Genomic DNA, 18,859 nt, shown 5'->3' with positions numbered 1-18,859 from the left:
AAAATTAGGCGGGCGTGGCGGCACCTGTGGTCCCAGCTACTTAAAAGGCTGAGGCGGGAGAACTGCTTGAACCCGGGAGGCAGAGGTATGCAGTGAGCCGAGATCGTGCCACTGCTCCAGCCTGGGCGACAGAGCGGGACTCCGTCTCAAAAAGAAAGAAAAAGCCGGTTATACCTTAGGAGGGACATAAGGAAAGGATGGGATCAAAAAGCTGTGAAGAATTCTTTTTATTTGTTCATTCAACATGCATGTATTAAGCACCCACGTAGTCAAAGGCTAGGACAAAGCCAAAAAGATTACTGCTGCAGATTCACAGTTACAATAGAATGGCCCCTTCTCACAAGAAGCCACCGTATTCACACGTTGTGTTTTTCTCAGTTCAAGCGGCCTCTTCCTTTTGAGTAACCAGGGTAACCACGCTGTGCCCGCGTGTGCCGGGCGGGGAGGGGAGGCCGCAGCCCCAGCCCCGCGGGGCCTGGTTGTCTAATCGAAGGGAAGTAAACGGCCCCAACGCAAGCCTGACTGCGAGACGTGCCCAAGGGAGGTAGGTCGAATGAAGAGGGTTGTGTGAGTTTTGCGCGGGCAGGCGGGATAACGGAGGAGAGAGGCCCGCGGCCGAGGCTCGGGCGGGCGGGGGGCAGGGAGGGGCGGGGTTCGCCGGCGCGCACTCGCAGGCAGGCCCCGCCCCCTCGGCCGGCTGTGTGCGCTGATTGGCCCCTGCCGGCCTCGCGCTCCCTCGCTCCGGGTTGGCGGGAGACCTTAGAGCGGGTACCGCTGCTGGCTAGCGACAGACGAGCAACCGTCTGAGGCCAGGAGCGCTGCGGCGGAGCCTTGACCGCCGTTGCCCGGCCTTCTCCCGCGCAGCCCCGGGCTTCCGCAGGTACCTGTGCTCGCCCCCGGGAAGGGGCCTCGCAGGCGAATCTCCAGTTTCGAGTGTGCCCGGTCCCTGGGTTCGCTCGTCGGCGACCCCACCGCCCGCCTTAGATGAAAAGGCAGCGCTCCAGCCTCGTCCTCACGCCGCCTCCCGTGGGCGCTCTCAGCTGCCTTCGCGGCGACGACACACGCGCTCCCCGCAGCGGGCTCTGGGCTGAGGGACCTGGCGAGGGAGGCAGTGGCCGCGCAGGTTGGGGCGTTGGCCGCCCTCCGCCCGGCGGCGTAGCGGGTGAAGGTTCCCGGGGAAGGACCGGCAGGGCCGAGACCGGAGGCTGCTCCCGAAGCTCGGCCGTCTGCTCGGAGGGAGGGCCCTGGGCAGGCGCTCCCGTCTCCACGTGTGCCTACCGCCTTTATTGTGGGGGGAATGGAGATTTGGGGGGTCTTTTAAATAAATCCTACCTCCTTATGTCCCATTAAACACCTCTTTTTGTCCCCAAGATCATCTGCCCCAGAATTTTGAGATCTGAGCTGCTGTGTCTCAGTACCAGGCCCGTAGCTCATTTCTCAGAATTCACGAAGATTCTCTTACATGACATCCAGTAGGACTGGAGGGCCCCTAGCCTCAACCTTTTAAAAAGCCTTATGCCGAGTTGGGCGAATCCTTGAGGCCAGGATTCGACAGCAGCCCCCAGCGAAAACCCCGTCTCTACAAAAAAATAATGAAAAAAAAAATTAACCGGGCATGGTGGTGCGCACCTGTAATCCCAGCTACTTGGGAGGCTGAGGCGGGAGAATCGCTTGAACCCTGGAAGCGGAGGTTGCAGTGAGCTAAAACCCGTCTCTACAAAAAATAATTTTAAAAAAAGTATCCTGGCATGGTGGCGGGCGCCTGTAATCCCAGGTCCTAGGGAGGCTGAGGTGGGAGAATCGCTTGAACCCGGGAGGCAGAGGTGGCAGTGATCCGAGATCGCCTTATAGCTGGGGTTAGCTGGTTTTGTTTTCTTGGCAAGGTGACGATAAGTAATACTGGAGTGCTTACTATGTGCCAAGTGTTTTACACATGATTTTATTTAATATTTAAAACAGTGATTTACTGGTTAAAGAATATGGGACTTTGATGTCAGTTCTGCATTCAAATTCTAGCTTTATCACTTACTATGAGCCTTTGGGAAATTTCTTAAGTTCTTTAAGCCTCAAATTTCTTATCTAGAAAATAAGGATAAAATAATACCTACCACATAGAGATGTTTTGAGAATTAAATGAGATAATGCATGTAACACATTCATCAGTGTCTGGCACATATTCTCTGTGTGTGACTGCACTCATAAGGAAGTTAAGGCTTACTTGCCTGTCCTGACTGAGTTGCCAGTGGATATTGCTATTAGGTTTTTCATATAGGCAAATGAATCCCCAAACAACTTCTGCTTGTTTCATATTATGGTTGGGAACCACCACCCTTTATATTACCCCCCAGAGAAGAGGTTATTTCAGATGCCTCTAGAATTTTTGTGATTAACTTACCAAAAAAGAAAGAAAGAAAGAAAGAAAATCCCAGACATCCTATTCAAGTATGAATCCTGGTATGATTTTTTTAATGTTCATGGAGTCCATATAAAAATTCACTGAAGGAGGCCGAGCATAGTGTCTCACGCCTGTAATCCCAGCGCTTTGGGAGGCCGAGGCGGGCCGATCACCTCAGGTCAGGAGTTGGAGACCAGCCTGGCCAACATGGCGAAACCCCATCTCTACTAAAAATACGAAAATTAGCGGGGCGTGGTGGCAGGCTTCTGTAATCCCAACTACTCAGGAGGCTGAGGCTGGAGAATCGCTTGAACCCAGGAGGCGGAGGTTGCAGTGAGCCGAGATCGAGCCATTGCACTCCAGCCTGGGCGACAAGAGCGAAACTCCGTCTCAAAAAAAAAAAAAAAAAAAAAAAAAAGGATTTTACCTGATGAGCATAGTTTCTCCTACTTCTCCTTCTTTCCCTATCTCTTGCAGTTCCTAAAATGGCTCATATTTTTAATTTGGTTTTCGTTCTTTTCCTCTTGCTTGCTCTATAAGAACTCTCATTCTCTTAGTATATCTAAATGAAGAGCAAAATTAAAAGATACCCTTAGGTAGAAATTGACCAAGACTAGCATTGATAGCTTCTCTCCTTCAGCTTGTTGTACGTACCTTTTCTGCCAGTGTTTGCTTATTAAAGACAATGAAGCTCCACTTGGGGAATTTCAGACATTTTCTTCTCATTCAGTTTTCTGAAATTGTATGGGAAATATCCCAACACATACATAAGGGTTTAGAGGAATAGTGTAAAGACGCCTACTGTGGACATATTTTACCTTTTTGATTGATAGAAAATTTGCATTATATTTTATGATATATCCATGGTTGTTTTAATATAAAAACACTATTTTAGGTTACTTAGCATTGAGTAAAACTTATCTTCTGGAATATGTGCCACAGTTATTTTGTGTTCTGGTACATTCCACCCAAGTCTAGCCCCAACACTCAAATTTGAAGCAGAATTCTTAGCCACGGTACTATACCACTGATAACTCCATACTAGAATTTGAGAAGCCTGAGTACTCTTTAGTTTCTTCTATCTAGATTTTTTTTTTTTTTTGAGACGGAGTCTTGCTCTGTTGCCCAGGCTGGAGTGCAGTGGCATGATCTCGGCTCACTGCAACCTCCGCCTCCCGGGTTCAAGCAATTCTCCTGTCTCAGCCTCCCCAGTAGCTGGGACTACAGGCGCCTGCCACCATGCCCAGCTAATTTTTGTATTTTTAGTAGAGACGGGGTTTCACCATGTCGGTCAGGCTGGTCTCAAACTCCTGACCTCAGGTGATCCGCCCACCTCAGCCTCCCAAAGTGCTGGGATTACAGGCATGAGCCACCGCGCCTGGCTCTTCTATCTAGATTTAAGGCTGCTCTTACTTTGAAAAAAATATGCAGATGAGGCCTCCAGCTGTCTCCCAGATGAGGTGGGCAGGAAAGAGCAGAAAGTTCTTACTCAAGTCTCAAGGCTCAATTTATCACCTATTCCTCTTTCTATGGAGTTTATAACCCGCACCCCAAGTACATAATTGCCTTCAATTTGGCAGGACTTTAGGATCTAGGAAGAAAGATGGGATGAGAGGAGCAATTAGATAAGTATATTCCTCTGCCTAGTTCTTCAAAATGTAGCCCTGTGCTATCTAATATGGTAGCCACTGGCCACTTGTGGCTATTAAACACTTGAAACTGAATAATTTAATTTTTACTTTAAAAACTGAAGGAGCATATTTTTCTCCTACAAATTACTTCATTTTTAAAAATAGGACTGCATTTCACTTTTACTGTTGAAAAATTAGTATCAGAACAGATTTGTATGTAAGCATGTTCATCTAAAGTAACAAAAAAAAGAAAAAAAGATTGAGATATGCTGTAAGAGGAAAATACTCAGCAGATTTCAAAGACTTAGAATGTGAACTATCTCACTGATTTTTATATTGATTACATGTTAAAATGGCCTTTTGGACATATTGGGTTACATAAACTTTATTATTAAAAGTAATTTTATCTGTTTTGTTTTGTAAGGTGGCTCTAAAAATACAAAATTACATATGTGGCTTACATTATATTGGACAGTGCTGTTCTAACCTCACTAAATCCAATCTTATTTTCCAGTCCTTCCTTCAGAAGGGAAATTTCTGAGGGTCAGGAAGTGGAATCTGTACCTCACTCCTTGAACACCAAGGAAGGTATGGCTGCCTGAGTCACTGTGAGGTTGCATTCAGAGGTTCTCAGTAGGGTCCTAGAGTAGTTTCCTGTGTTGCCTATTCATACCTCAGTTTCCCATTATCCTAGAAATATTTGACCACAAAAATAATACTAAGTGTAGTAATTATGTGAACTAATCACCACCAAAGAAGGTGATGATTATGTATATTGTTAAATATTGATAGATTAACTGTCTCAGATTTTATTAGATTATGACAACATACATTCATATACACTTATAATCAGTCACTCAAATAGCTTTGTCATACACTTACAACTTTAAAAATTAGAACAGGCCAGGCATGATGGCTCAAGCCCGTAATTCCCACACTTGGGGAAGCTGAGGCGAGAGGACGGCTTAAGCTCAGCAGTTTGAGAGCAGCCTGGGCAACATAGTGAGACCTCATCTCTACAAAAATTTAAAAAATTAGCCAGATGTGGTGGCATACACCTGTGGTCCCAACTACAAGGCAAGCTAAGGAGGGAGGATCACTTGAGTCCAGGAGGTTGAGGCTGCAGTGAGCCGTAATCATGCCAACGTACTCCAGTCTGCGTGACAGAGCAAGACCCTGTCTGAAACACACAGACACACACACACACACACACACACAAGAAAAAAAGGAAAACAGAAAAGTAAGTAAAATAAAAATTAGACCAATTTATGAAAAGCCTTCAAAGCACATCTACATTTTTTGCTAGAATTGCTTTCAACTTTTCAATAAATACCAATAAATGCTTATTGAATAAGTGAATTTTATAATATATCAAGGAATTTACCAATAAAGAGATATGGGGTTTTGTGGGAGGGGGGGTGCTTTGTAATTTAATACTTGAAACTGGAAATAGTTGTCCTTGTTTATAAAAAATTTGAGGTGGTATATAACAACAATATAATAAAATTATGTCAATTCAAGCAGAATAGAAAAAATTAGAAAATTAGCCGGAAAAAAGAAGACTACAAATAAATTATGAAGTCAGCATCATTTCTATAATTAACTTTCAAATTTGGTCAAGTTCTGCAGCCAAAGCAAAATGGCATACAGTATCTTATTATTTGGGAAGAGGATGTCTATTTGTTACCCAAAAGAAGCATAGCTTTTCCTAGCGCTGAATTTCAAAAGCAATTTTTAATGGGAGTCACTGTCACAAATAACATTTTAATGGCAAGTTTAGTAACATTTTATATGACTGCATATGGTAGTATCATCCAGTTAGTTGTTTATATATGAAATGAATGTGTGTGATGAATAATTGTATGTTTTATTTTTACAGGAATATTGGGAAACCAAAATGAGGCACAATCAGATGTGTTGTGAGACACCACCTACTGTCACTGTTTATGTAAAATCAGGGTCAAATAGATCACATCAGCCTAAAAAGCCCATTACTCTGAAGCGTCCTATTTTTAAAGATAATTGGCAAGCATTTGAAAAAAATACACATAATAACAACAAATCTAAACGCCCCAAAGGACCTTGTCTGGTTATACAGCGTCAGGATATGACTGCTTTCTTTAAATTATTTGGTAGGTTTAAAATATTGTAATAGCGGTAATTATAAAGTACTAAAAACCTAGAATGTAAACATCTAAATGTTTTTATTCTGATCAAAGAGGATATCATTATTTTTGTATTTAATTTCCCATCTCCAACCAAATTTGTTTTTGTTTTACTTAGTCTTTTTTTTTCAATGTTGGGTTTTTGTTTGTTTTGTTTCCTTATGGATTAAAAATTCATACTCATCTAGCTTCTAGACTACTTAAATCCAGATGTCAAATGTAAATTCTGGGCAATTCAACTTCATAGCCCATGGCATGAGTTTTATTTGACCTAAAATAAAATACTACATAAAAACTCAGGTGAGCTAACTGACCCAGTTTGACTGGGCCTAAGGGGTTTCCCAGGACTTTCTCTGCTAAACCCAAGAAAACTAGGAAGCTTGGTCACACTAGAGAAGTTTCAGGATAACAGTTTGGGAACATTGTTAAAAATTAACTATGCTTTATCATGTCCATATAATGAAACTGAGTTTGAATTTGTTTAGGTTATGAGACAGTGCTACTTTGCTGATACATTTCTTAACATTGGCAAAAAGAAACTTCTTTATAGTACTGTACTCCTAACTAGGAAAGAGAGGGAATTTTTTTTTTTTTTGAGGTAGGGTAATAAGGTAAACAGATTAGAAAAAGGGGTAGGATAGATGAGTTCTGAAAAATATTTGGAGTAATGAATCAAGTCAAGTAGATGCTACAGTCTGGTAGATTGTAGCTTGCTTGTTTCTAGAGGAAGGTCAGGCACATTAAAGCAAGCTAGTTACGATTTAAAGAAAAGCAAAATGAAAAGATGAAACAGGAAAAAATGTAAGGAATATAAGTAGAAAAAGATATAAAGATGCTTCCCCATCAGATTTAGAATGTTAATAAAAGTTCCCCTTCTTTTCATTAAGAGCAGAACAAAATTATTACCTGCAAACTTTTTTAGTACCCAAAACTCATCATCAGAAACACGGGAAAATACCTGGCTGTACCATTTTAGGTAACTTAAGAAATTATAAATAGAGCCTGGGCGCGGTGGCTCATGCCTGTAATCCCAGCACTTTGAGAGGCCGAGGCAGGCAGATCAGCTGAGGTCAGGAGTTCAAGACCAGCCTGACCAACATGGAGAAACCCTGTCTCTACTAAAAATATAAAATTAGCCGGGTGTGGTGGCACATGCCTGTAATCCCAGCTACTTGGGAGGCTGAGGCAGGAGAATCGCTTCAACCCAGGAGGTGGAGGTTGCGGTGAGCCGAGATCGCACCATTGCACTCCAGCCTGGGCAACAAGAGTGAAACTCTGTCTCAAAAAAAAAGAAAGAACTATAAATAGAATTAATGGACCAGGCGCAGTGGCTCATTCCTGTAATCCCAGCACTTTAGGAGGCTGAAGGGGGCGGACCACTTGAGGCCAGGAGTTCGAGACCAGCCTGGCCAACATGGTGAAACCCCATCAGGCGTGGTGGTGCATGCCTGTAATCCCAGCTACTTGGGAGGCGGAGGCAGGAGAATCGCTTGAACCTGGGAGGTGGAGGCTACAGCTGAGCCGAGATCATGCCACTGCACTCCAGCCTGGGTGACAGAGCAAGACTCTGTCTCAAAAAAAAAAAAAAAAAAAAAAAAGGCTGGATATGGTGGCTCATGCCTGTAATCCTAGCACTTTGGGAGGCCAAGGCAAGTGGATCGCTTGAGCTCAAGAGTTCAAGACCAGCCTGGGGCAACGTGGTGAAACCCCCTCTCTACAATACAAAAAAAAAAAAAATTTATCTGGGCATGGTGGTGCATACCTGTAGTCCCAGCTATCTGGGGGGCTGAGGTGGGAGGATCTCAAACCCAGGAGGTTGAGGCTACAGTTGAGCCAAGATCACGCCACTGCACTCCAGCCTGGGTGACAAAGTGAGACCCTGTTTAGAAAAAGGAAAAAAAGTTAGCAAGGCAGAAATTCTTATTCTCAGGAAATCAGTAATTATTCTTGGAACTTTCCGTATGACTACATTGATGATATTTTAGTGTACACAAATGAATATAAAGAAGTTATGCCTTTTTACTTAAAATGAAGAAGAGGAGCCTGGCGTGGTGGCATATGCACCTGTAGTTCCAGGTACTCAGGAGTCTGAAGCCAGAGGATCACTTGAGCCCAGAAGTTCAAGGCCCACCTGGGCAACATAGTGAGACCCTGTCTCTTTAAAAAAAAAGAGAGAGAGAGAGAAAGGGGGAATGGAAAAAAAGCAGATTTTTCTAGATTACATTCTGACAACTATTAATGTATTTTGAGATTATATATTTTACCCCTTTAGAATTGAAATATTTTACCTACTTTCTAGATGTTATTATTTTTAACAATGTGTTTGTTTGTTGATCTTTTTATCCTAATAGTTTTTTCAAAATGTTAATTATAAATAACTAATGAATTATGAATCCTTTTTATATAGACATTATCATATGTATTTGAGTAATAGAAAGTGGAATAGAGATAAATAGGAGAGAAGAATGCAAAACTAAAAATACTGTTGGATATTCAGTAAACCAAACACTTCTACCATTCTCCAATCTGAGCCATATGTTAAGGCAAATCAGATGGCATGATGAAGGATAAAGCAGTAGTTTTTCGTACAGTCTTTGCAATGGTAAATACACCAAAGAACTGAAAACTCCACCTTAGGCAACACTGGTTCATTCATTTTTGTTTTATTTCTAAGCACCATGTATAATCTCTTGACATAGAAATTAATTCTTCAAAAGGAAACATTCTGTTTTTAAAAGACAAGTTATAGCTATCTTTTGTTGTAGATGACGATTTAATTCAAGATTTCTTGTGGATGGACTGCTGCTGTAAAATTGCAGACAAGGTAAATTTGGTAACAGTATAACAATTAACCAGCATTATAATGTAACTGAACCATTAGAGCTTTAATGAGACCTTATAAGAATTTTCTATCTTATTAGTTATGATTAAGAAAAGAGCTAGTGGCCAGGTGCAGTGGCTCATACCTGTAATCCCAAAACTTTGGGAGGCTGAGGTGGGTGGATCACTTGAAGCGAGGAGTTGGAGACCAGCCTGGGCAACATAGTGAGACCCCCATCTCTAAAAAATTTAAAAATTAGCCAAGTGTGGTGGCATGCACCTGTAGTTCCAGCCACCCAGCTGAGGTGGGAGGATCACTTGAACCCAGAAGTTGGAGGATACAGTGAGCTTTGATCAATTGTGCCACTGCATTCCAGCTTGGACAATAGAGCAAGACTCTGTCTCTAAACAAATTAATTAAATTTAAAAATTAAAAAAATAAGAGCTAGCCTGCACTGCTCCTTCAAAGCAGAAGCTTTACACATGAATTTCTGGAATTAGCATATAGCATAGATTCAGTCTATACTTAAGGAATTGTAGAATATTATTGATTACATTTAAATGACCTTAAATTTGTATTTGATTGAAAACAGAAATCAAAACAGGTGTGGCAGCTCATGCCTGTAATCCCAACACTGTGGAAGGCCAAGGCGAGAGGATCACTTAAGCCCAGGAGTTCCAAGACCAGCCTTGGCAACATAGGGAGACCTGGTCTCCAAAAAAAAAAAAAATATATATATATATATATATATATATATATATATAAAATCTGAACATGGTGACTCATACCTGTAGTCACAGCTGCTTAGAAGGCTGAGGCAGGAGGATTGCTTGAGCCAGGGAGGTCAAGGCTGCAGTGAGCTGTGGTACCACCACTGCACTCCAGCCTGGGTGACAGAGCCAGACCCTGTCTCAAAAACGAACAAAAACCAAAGAACCACAAACAGAAAATCAGTATAGACTTAATACATTTTGATCAGTTATTACCTTTTATCAGGCTGTGGAGAAAAAATATTCTGAGATTTACTTTACTAAGGTAGTCTGCATTTTAGTATTTTGTAAGTCAGAGAAAACAAATCTCAGTAATTTGTAGGGTAAAATTAGTTTAACATGTTGTTTAGGAATCAGTGTTTCATAAAAGAATGTCTAACTTACACACTGGGAGCAGCGATGTTTCTATGTTCTTTAGATTTTGTTGAATGGTTAAAATTTCAGCTTTGTCGCTCATACCTGTGATCCTAGCGCTTGGGATGCTGAGGCGGGCAGATCACCTGAAGTCAGGAGTTCAAGACCAGCCTGGCCAACATGGAGAAACCCTGTCTCTACTAAAAATACAAAAATTAGCCGGGTGTGGTGGTGCGCACCCATAGTCCCAGCTACTCGGGAGGCTGAGACAGGAGAATTGTTTGATCCCAGAAGGCAGAGGTTGCAGTGAGCCGAGACCGAGCCACTGCACTCCAGCCTGGGTGACAGATCGAGACTCTGTCTCAAAAAAATAATAATAATAAAATAAAATTTCAGCTTTGTATTTTTCAATTTTTTTCTTTTAGAAAAATATTTCTCGTGCTAAGAATTTTCAGCTTTGTAAATGCCATTTTGTACCAAGCAGTCATATTTGAAAATTAAGCGTGACTTTACATCACTACTAGCCAACAGTAAAGGGAATGAGTGGAAGGTTAGCTTGTGATTAAATACAAAGTACTGGGGTGAAGATTTTTATTTAAGCTTAAGATGACAGGGATACACTAGAAGAAGGTTTATAAAATTTTTTAAATTTCATTTTGGAAAATTTAAAACATACACAATTTGAAGTAAATAGAATAGAACAAAGAGCCTCCATATGCATCTCATCTAGCTACAATAGATCAACTGTGGCTGTTCTTGTTTCTTCTAATGCCTCTCACCAAAAACGATTATTTTGAAGCTGATCCCAGACATCCTAACATTTTATCCATAAATATTTCACAATATATCACTAAAAGTTAAGAGCTGTTTTAAAACAATTACAATGTCATAGTACTTTTAAAATTAACAGTAATGCTGTAATATCAAATATACAATTCATGTGGAGTTATGATGTGATTTTCTTTTTTTTTTTGAGATGGAGTCTCACTCTGTCATCCAGGCTGGAGTGCAGTGGCGTGATCTCAGCTCACTGCAACCTCCGCCTCCCGGGTTCAAGCAATTCTCCTGCCTCAGCCTCCCAAATGTCTGGGATTACAGGCATGTGCCACCACGCCCGGCTAATTTTTCTGTATTTTTAGTAGAGATAGGGGTTTCACCATATTGGCCAGGCTGATCTCAAACTCCTGACCTTGTGATCCACCCGCCTCGACCTCCCAAAGTGCTGGGATTACAGGTGTGAGCCACTGCGCCCGTCAGGAAGTTTTAAACTTTATGGTTTTAAGGTGTAGTAAAGTTGTTGTGCAGAAGGGGGCAGTGTTGGAAAAGTAACTACCTGGAGTACTGTCTTAACATTATCTCAAGAGTACTTTACTGGAAGTTACTGTGAAAACTTGGTATCACCTTTGTGGCAAATCCTGTTACAATAGGATGAATAAATGTCTTATGAGAGACAATCTGATACATTATTATAACTTGTTTTTAATTTGAACAGACAGAACCTGGCATATGTGCTAATAATCAGGCTAGAGATGTATCTTTCTAATAATATATTTAAAACACATTCTCCCCATGAAAATAGAGCCATGTTATTCTAATTTCTGAAGTCATTTGGAAATCATTTTAAAAAGTTATTTTAAAAAGTGAGTATGGATGTCTGTAACTAAAAGGGTTTAGAAAAATTATATATACACATACATACACACAAATAGAGATAGCAAACATGGGAAATTTGGTGCATCTAAGTGAGGATGCATGGCTGTTCATTTTGCTGTTATTTCAGTTTCTGTGTAGGTTTGAAATTTAAATTAGATAAAAGTGGGATTTTAGCTCAAACTATTGGCAATAATAAAATTTAGGAGTCCATTCTAGTTTATAATGATATAATAAATAGTCAAGAATTACTTTTCACTGTTCACATGGTGGATTACAGGAAGCCAAAAATTAAGTACACAATTCTATAATAAGTAACACTTTATTGTTTTAGCTTATTCATCAGAAAATTTTAAAGTTAACTATTTTAAAGCAGTTTTATTTATGAAAGCAAAACATTAATATTAATTTTTAACTTTTTTCCTTATAGTATCTTTTGGCTATGACCTTTGTTTATTTCAAGAGGGCTAAATTTACTATAAGTGAGCATACCAGGATAAATTTCTTTATTGCTCTGTAAGTATACTTTCTACTAAGTGATTGTTGTGTTATCTATTATATATATTACACCTTATTTAAAACAGAGGCTATTTAAAACCTTATGTATATGTTTGAATAGGCCTTCCTGTATAAATGCTGTATGTTTTTTACTTTAATAGGATATTTTTATGTTTTTTTCACTTATCATGCTCTATGCCTAAGATTTCCTTTTTTATTTATTTATTTATTTTTGAGAAGGAATCTTGCTCTGTTGCCAGGCTGGAGTGCAGTGGCACAATCCTGACTCACTGCAACCTCTGACTCCCTGGTTCAAGTGATTATCCTGCCTCAGCCTCCCAAGTAGCTGAGATTACAGGCACGTGCCACCACGCTCAGCTAATTTTTGTATTTTTAGTAGAGACGTGGTTTCACCATGTTGGCCAGGATGGTCTTGATCTCCTGACCTCGTGATCTGCCCGCCTCGGCCTTCCAAGGTGCTGGAATTACAGGTGTGAGCCACTGCGCCTGGCCAAGATTTCTTGGAGTATTCCTCTTCAATTTGTATTGCATGTTTTACATTTTTCAGAATGCTTCCATATAAATTATCCCAAATTCTCCTCTTTGTGACTTAGATATTTTTTAAAACCAGAATATTCTCTGAAATTTTCAATTAATATATAGTAAAAATCACCATCATCATTGCCCTTTTACATTGAACAACTTGTGGAAAATGCTGTAAACATAGTCTTTGTGGACGTATATCTATAACATAGTCATTATTCATATTTGATACCATTGGTATTCACTGGCTCTTTTACTAAACACACTGAGCTGTGACAAAGGAATACAGTTGTTTTCCAATTCTTCCATTGACTTTAGTTTATATTCATTGTGATCTGTGAAATGGTTTTCCAATCTATAGGTCAGAATACATTTGGAATTTGTATTATTTAAGAATATGTTTCTGGCCAGGCACGGTGGCTCACGCCTGTAATCCCAACACTTTGGGAGGCCGAGGTGGGTGGATCATCTGAGGTCAGGAGTTCGATACCAGCCTGGCCAACATGGTTGAAAGCCTGTCTCTACTAAAAATACAAAAGTTAGCTGGGCGCGGTGGTGGGCACCTATAATCCCAGCTACTCGGTAGGCTGAGGCAGGAGAATCGCTTGAACCCGGGAGGTGGAGGTTGCAGTGAGCCGAAATCACACTACTGCACTCCAGCCTGGGAGACAGAGCAAGACTCCGTCTCAGGAAAGAAAAAAAAAAAAAAAGAGTATATTTCCTTTTCTACCCTATAGCTGGATATAATGCTGTAGTTGGGAATGCATGAATATATATATATATATATATTTTTTTTTTCTTTTGAGATGGAGTCTTACTCTGTCGCCCAGGCTGGAGTGCAGTGGCGCGATCTTGGCTCACTGCAACCTCCGCCTCCCGGGTTCAAGCAATTATCCTGCCTCAGCTTCCCAAGTAGCTGGGATTACAGGCTCCCGTCACCACACCCAACTAATTTTTTGTATTTTTAGTAGAGATGAGGTTTTACCATGTTGGCCAGGCTGGTCTCGAACTCCTGACCTCAAGTGATCCGCCTGCCTCAGCCTCCCAAAGTGCTAGGATTACAGGCATGAGCCACCACGCCCGGCCATATGAATATAATTTTAAGTGTTTACCTAGAGAACACATATAAAAAATATTTAAGTTGAATACCACAATAGCTGTCAGCACTGAAGGTAAAGTTTTTACTCAAAGTGTATTTAATTCAGAATCAAAGAGTTATTAAAGAAATAGGACTAGGCTGGGTACAGTGGCTTATGCCTGTAATCCCAGCACTTTGGGAGGCTGAGGCGGAAGGATTGCTTCAGGCTGGAAGTCCAAGACCAGCCTGGACAACATAGTAAGTCTCTACACAAATAAAAATAAAAAAATTAGCCAGGCATGGTGGCATGTGCCTGTAGTGCCAGCTACTTGGGAGGCTGAGATGAAGAGGATCACTTGAGCCCAGGAGTTCAAGGCTGCAGTGAGCTATGATCACCACTATACTCCAGCCTGGGCAACAGAGCAAGATGCTGTCAGGAGAAAAAAAAAAAAAAAAAAAAAAACAGGACTAGAAGAAACTGATTTCTTTTTTCTTTTTCTTTTTCTTTTCTTTCTTTCTTTCTTTCTTTCTTTTTTTTTTTTTTGTGACAGAGTCTCTCTCTGTTGCCCAGGCTGGAGTGCAGTGGCATTATCTCGGCTTGCTGCAACCTCCACCTCCCAGGTTCAAGCAATTCTCCTGCCTCAGCCTCCTGAATAGCTGGAACTACAGGTGCATGCCACCACGCCCGGCTAATTTTTTTTGTATTTTTAGTAGAGATGGGGTTTCACTGTGTTAGCCAGGATGGTCTCGATCTCCTGACCTCATGATACACCTGCTTCGGCCTCCCAAAGTGCTAGGATTACAGGCGTGAGCCACCGCGCCCGGCCAAAGAAACTGATTTCTACTTGTATTCAGGAGATATATTTTCCAGTGCACAGGGAAAAATGAACTCAAAATTTAGGATGATTGCTAAATATAATAGTATTAGGTAATACTGAGTACTATGTGCAAGGCACCACAAAAAATTTTAATGTAGTATTAACTCATTTAATTTTCCCTATGAAATAAATTTTTTATTATCCCCATTTTACAGATGAGGAAACTGAGAGGAAGATTAAGTACTTTCTAAGAACAAACAAGTTAGTAAGCAGCAAAGCAGGGGCACAAACTCAGGAGTGGTTATCAATGACCAAATTCAGCCATCGACCACTAAGTTAAATTGCTGTTTATATATCTCAGTATTGTATTGTATCTATGTTGATGCAAAATTTATTTTGTGGTTTTTTTCACTTGAGAATTAAAAACAAACCAAAAGAAGCTTTAGTTTAAATCTTACTAGATGCCTGAAATTGAATTCGTTTCACTTGTTTTATAAAGTTATTACCAGTAGAGCACTATTGAGTTTATGCAATACAATTATCTGTAAGGTTGTATTGCATGTTGTATTATGTAAGCTCCATATTAAAAATAACATGAATTATAATTTCCATTTTAAGACTAATCATACTTTTTGTATGGCCTCAATAGTTCTCCTCGTTAAATATTTTCTCAGCCATAGTTCTAAAGCTCAAGTTCTTTTCCTTTCTATACAGTCTTATAATGTTTCCTTTCTGTGTATTCTTATAAGACTCTGAACTTCTATTATCATTCTTCCACATTACCTTTCACAATTATTTGTTTCATACTTACTTGCCTTTTTTACTTAATTGTAGGCTCCTTATGGGCAAGGAACATATAACATTTTATTTCATCTTTCAATTACTAACATATAGGAGGTTCTTAATTTTTTTTTTGAGACAGGGTCTCACTCTGTCACCCAGGCTGGAGTGCAGCAGCATGATCTTGGCTCACTGCAACCTCTACCTCTAGGGTTAAAGTGATCTTCTTGCCTCAGCCTCCTGAGTAGCTGGGACCACAGGCACATAGCACCACACCCGGCTAATTTTTTATTTTTTATTTTTTTTTTTAAATGGAGTTTTGCCATGTTGCCCAGACTGGTCTCAAACTCCTGACTTCAAGCCATCCTTCCCAAAGTGCTGGAATTACAGGCATGAGCTGCACACCTGGCCTTCTGGCTGCTTTTAAGACCTCTTTTTCTTTGGTGTTTGGCACTGGTTTCTTTTTAATAACTTACTTGGGATTTGGTAACCTTTCTGAAGATTAAGGATTGATGTTTTTCGTTTTTGTTTTTTGAGATGGAGTCTTGCTCTGTTACCCAGGCTGGAGTGCATTGGCACCATCTTGGCTCACTGCAACCTCTGCCACCCAGGTTTAAGCAATCCTTCCACCTCAATCTCCCAAGTAGCTGGGACTACAGGCACAGACCACCATGCCTGGTTAACTTTTGTATTTTTAGTAGAGACAGGGTTTCACCATATTGGCCAAGCTGGCCTCAAACTCCTGACCTCAGGTAATCCACCCGCCTAAGCCTCCCAAAGTACTGGGATTACAGACGTGAGCCACTGAGCCTGGCCTGAAGATTGATGCCTTTCAACAGACAACTCAGAAAATTCTATCCACTGTCTCTTCAAATATTTCTCTTCCTCTGCTATCTCCTTTTTCTCCTTTTGAAACCAATTAAACTTGTTATGCCTCGCTCGGTCTTCCCCATCACTTATCTTTGAAATTTTCTTTTTCTTTCTTTCTTTCTTTCTTTTTTTTTTTTTTTTTTTTTTTTGAGACAGTCTAACTGTTGCCCAGGCTGGAGTGCAGTGGTGTGATCTCAGCTCACTGCGATCTCCACCTCCCTGGATCAAGGGATCCTCCCACCTCAATCTCCCGAATAGCTGGGACCACAGGCATTCACCACAACACCCAGCTAATTTTTTGTATTTTTTTGTAGAGATGGGGTTTCTCCATGTTGCCCAGGCTGGGTTTCGAACTCCTCAGCTCAAGCACTCCACCTGCCTCAGCCTTCTAAAGTGTTGGGATTACAGGTGTGAGCCACTGGACCCATCCCCATCTTTGCTATTTTCTTTTTTTCTTTTCTTTCTTTCTTTTTTTTTTTTTTAAGATGGAGTCTCGCTCTGTCGCCCAAGCTGGAGTGCTCAGCTCACTGCAAGCTCTGCCTCCGGGTTCACGCCATTCTCCTGCCTCAGCCTCCCGAGTAGCTGGGACTACTGGCGCCCGCCACCACGCCTGGCTAATTTGTTTGTATTTTTTAGTAGAGACGGGGTTTCACCGTGTTAGCCAGGATGGTCTCAATCTCCTGACCTCGTGATCCACCCGCCTCAGCCTCCCAAAGTGCTGGGATTACAGGCGTCAGCCACCGAGCCGGGCCAATCTTTGCTATTTTCTATCTGTGTTTCTTTGGGCTGCATTTTAGATCATTTATTTAGATTTATCTCTCAGTTCACTAATTTTATCTTCAGCTTATGTCTAATATGCTAATTTCATTATAAAATTTTCCATTTATAAAAGTTCTATTTTCTTCTTTTTCAAATATACTTTTCCATGTATCATATTATCTTTACTGGAAATAGTTATTCTTACATTCTGTGTCTGTTCCATTACTTTCAGATTTCAGGGTCTGTTACTGTTCTTGGTACCTTGTTCCCTTATGTGTTTTGTAATATTTTTATTGTAAGTTGCCTGTTTTTCTTGGAAAGTCATCTGTGAGACTTGTATTATTTCCAATGAGAAATCTACCCCATCCTAATCATGGTGCCTGTGTTATCTAATGGTTTTTTTTTTCTCTGAGTACTTTTAAGATTTACTCTTTATCACTGGTTTTGAGCAATTTGATTGTGGTGTTCACTGGTTTAATTTTCTTCATGTTTCATGTGCTTTGAGGTTCATTGAACTTCTTTGTAGGTTTATAGTTTTTATTAAATTTCAAAAACTTTCAGCTGTTACTCCTTCAAATGTCTTCTGTCCACCTCATTTTCTGTCTGCCCTATTCAGATTACAGGGCATTGAAAGAATCCTTCATTGTTATTGATACTGGCCTTCAGAGTCTCCAGTTCCGCCTGTTTCTTGAAGTCCCACATCAAACTGATGCTCTGTTTATTTTTTCTTGTTTTTTTCTTTTTTCTTTTTTTTTTTTGAGACAGAGTCTCCCCCTGTCACCCAGGCTGGAGTGCAGTGTTGCAATCTCAGTGGCTCACTGTAACCTCTGCCTTCCGAGTTCAAGCGATTCTCCTGCCTCAGCCTCCCAAGTAGCTGGGATTACAGGCGCAGGCCGCCACGCCCAGCTAATGTTTGTATTTTTAGGAGAGATGGGGTTTCACTGTGTTGGCCAGGCAGGTCTTGAACTCCTGGCCTCAAGCAATCCGCCTACCTTGGCCTCCCAAAGTTCTGAGATTACAGGAGTGAGCCCCCACGCCCGGCCCTCATCCTGTGTTTATGATTTTTGTTTCTTTTTTCTCTGTGTATTTCATCTTGAATACTTTCTATTGTGTCTTCAATTCACAGATGTTTTCTCTGTGGTATTTAATCTGCCATTAATCCCAATCAGTGTATTTTTCATTGTACACATTGTAGTTTTCATCTCTAAAAGTACATTTTCAATATGTCTACTTAACTTTTTGAACATACAGAATAGTTATAACTGTTTCAGTGTCCTTATCTTTTATGTCAACCATGGGTATCAGTTTGGGGTTGATTTTGATTGATTAGTCGCCTTATGATGAGTCATGTTTTCCTGCTTCTGTGCATGCCTGGTCCCCATCAAGCATTCAGCAGAATGCTGAGTTTCATATGTGTATAAGAAAATTACCTGAATCTGAGGAAAGATGTTAAGAAAAGATTAGGAGGAATACTGCCTAACATTCACATACGGCTGCAAATAGTGGCTATTCCCACCAGCCAGGCTGAAAAGATTCATAATTCATGGAGCATTGAGAAGAGTACTCAGGAAGGTCTTGCCTCAGTAGTGAGGAATAACTAGCCCCAGACTGAACATTGTTCCAGATCCACCTAAAAAATCATAAAAGCAACATCTGAAAGAATCAGACTATTTCAAAGTAACTAACTGCATCCCAGAACAAAGCTCAAGATTTGTAGGAATAAGAAA

At 40.7% G+C, this 18,859-nt stretch overlaps 1 protein-coding gene across 10 annotated transcripts in view; it reads left to right on the top strand.

The window, feature by feature from the left end:
• Positions 1-418: 418 nt before the first annotated feature.
• SPDYA (speedy/RINGO cell cycle regulator family member A) overlaps positions 419-18,859 on the top strand; it is a 40,080-nt gene continuing 21,639 nt past the window's right edge. For 4 of the 10 annotated variants that reach the window (XM_054677759.2, XM_024354269.3, XM_063789208.1 and 1 more), the window contains exons 1-4: positions 684-880; positions 5,906-6,158; positions 8,957-9,015; positions 12,217-12,302. In XM_054677759.2, coding sequence (XP_054533734.1) covers positions 5,924-6,158; positions 8,957-9,015; positions 12,217-12,302 — 380 coding nt within the window. In that variant the 5' untranslated portion in view covers positions 684-880; positions 5,906-5,923. Of the gene's footprint in view, positions 545-683; positions 881-4,540; positions 4,615-5,905; positions 6,159-8,956; positions 9,016-12,216; positions 12,303-18,859 lie in introns of those variants that run through there. The other 6 variants (XM_024354268.3, XM_063789207.1, XM_063789210.1 and 3 more) reach the window with 4 other exon arrangements.

The sequence above is a fragment of the Pan troglodytes genome, chromosome 12 (genome assembly GCF_028858775.2).
Source record: "Pan troglodytes isolate AG18354 chromosome 12, NHGRI_mPanTro3-v2.0_pri, whole genome shotgun sequence".
Lineage (NCBI taxonomy): Eukaryota > Metazoa > Chordata > Mammalia > Primates > Hominidae > Pan > Pan troglodytes.
This window is presented reverse-complemented; position numbering and strand designations above follow the sequence as displayed.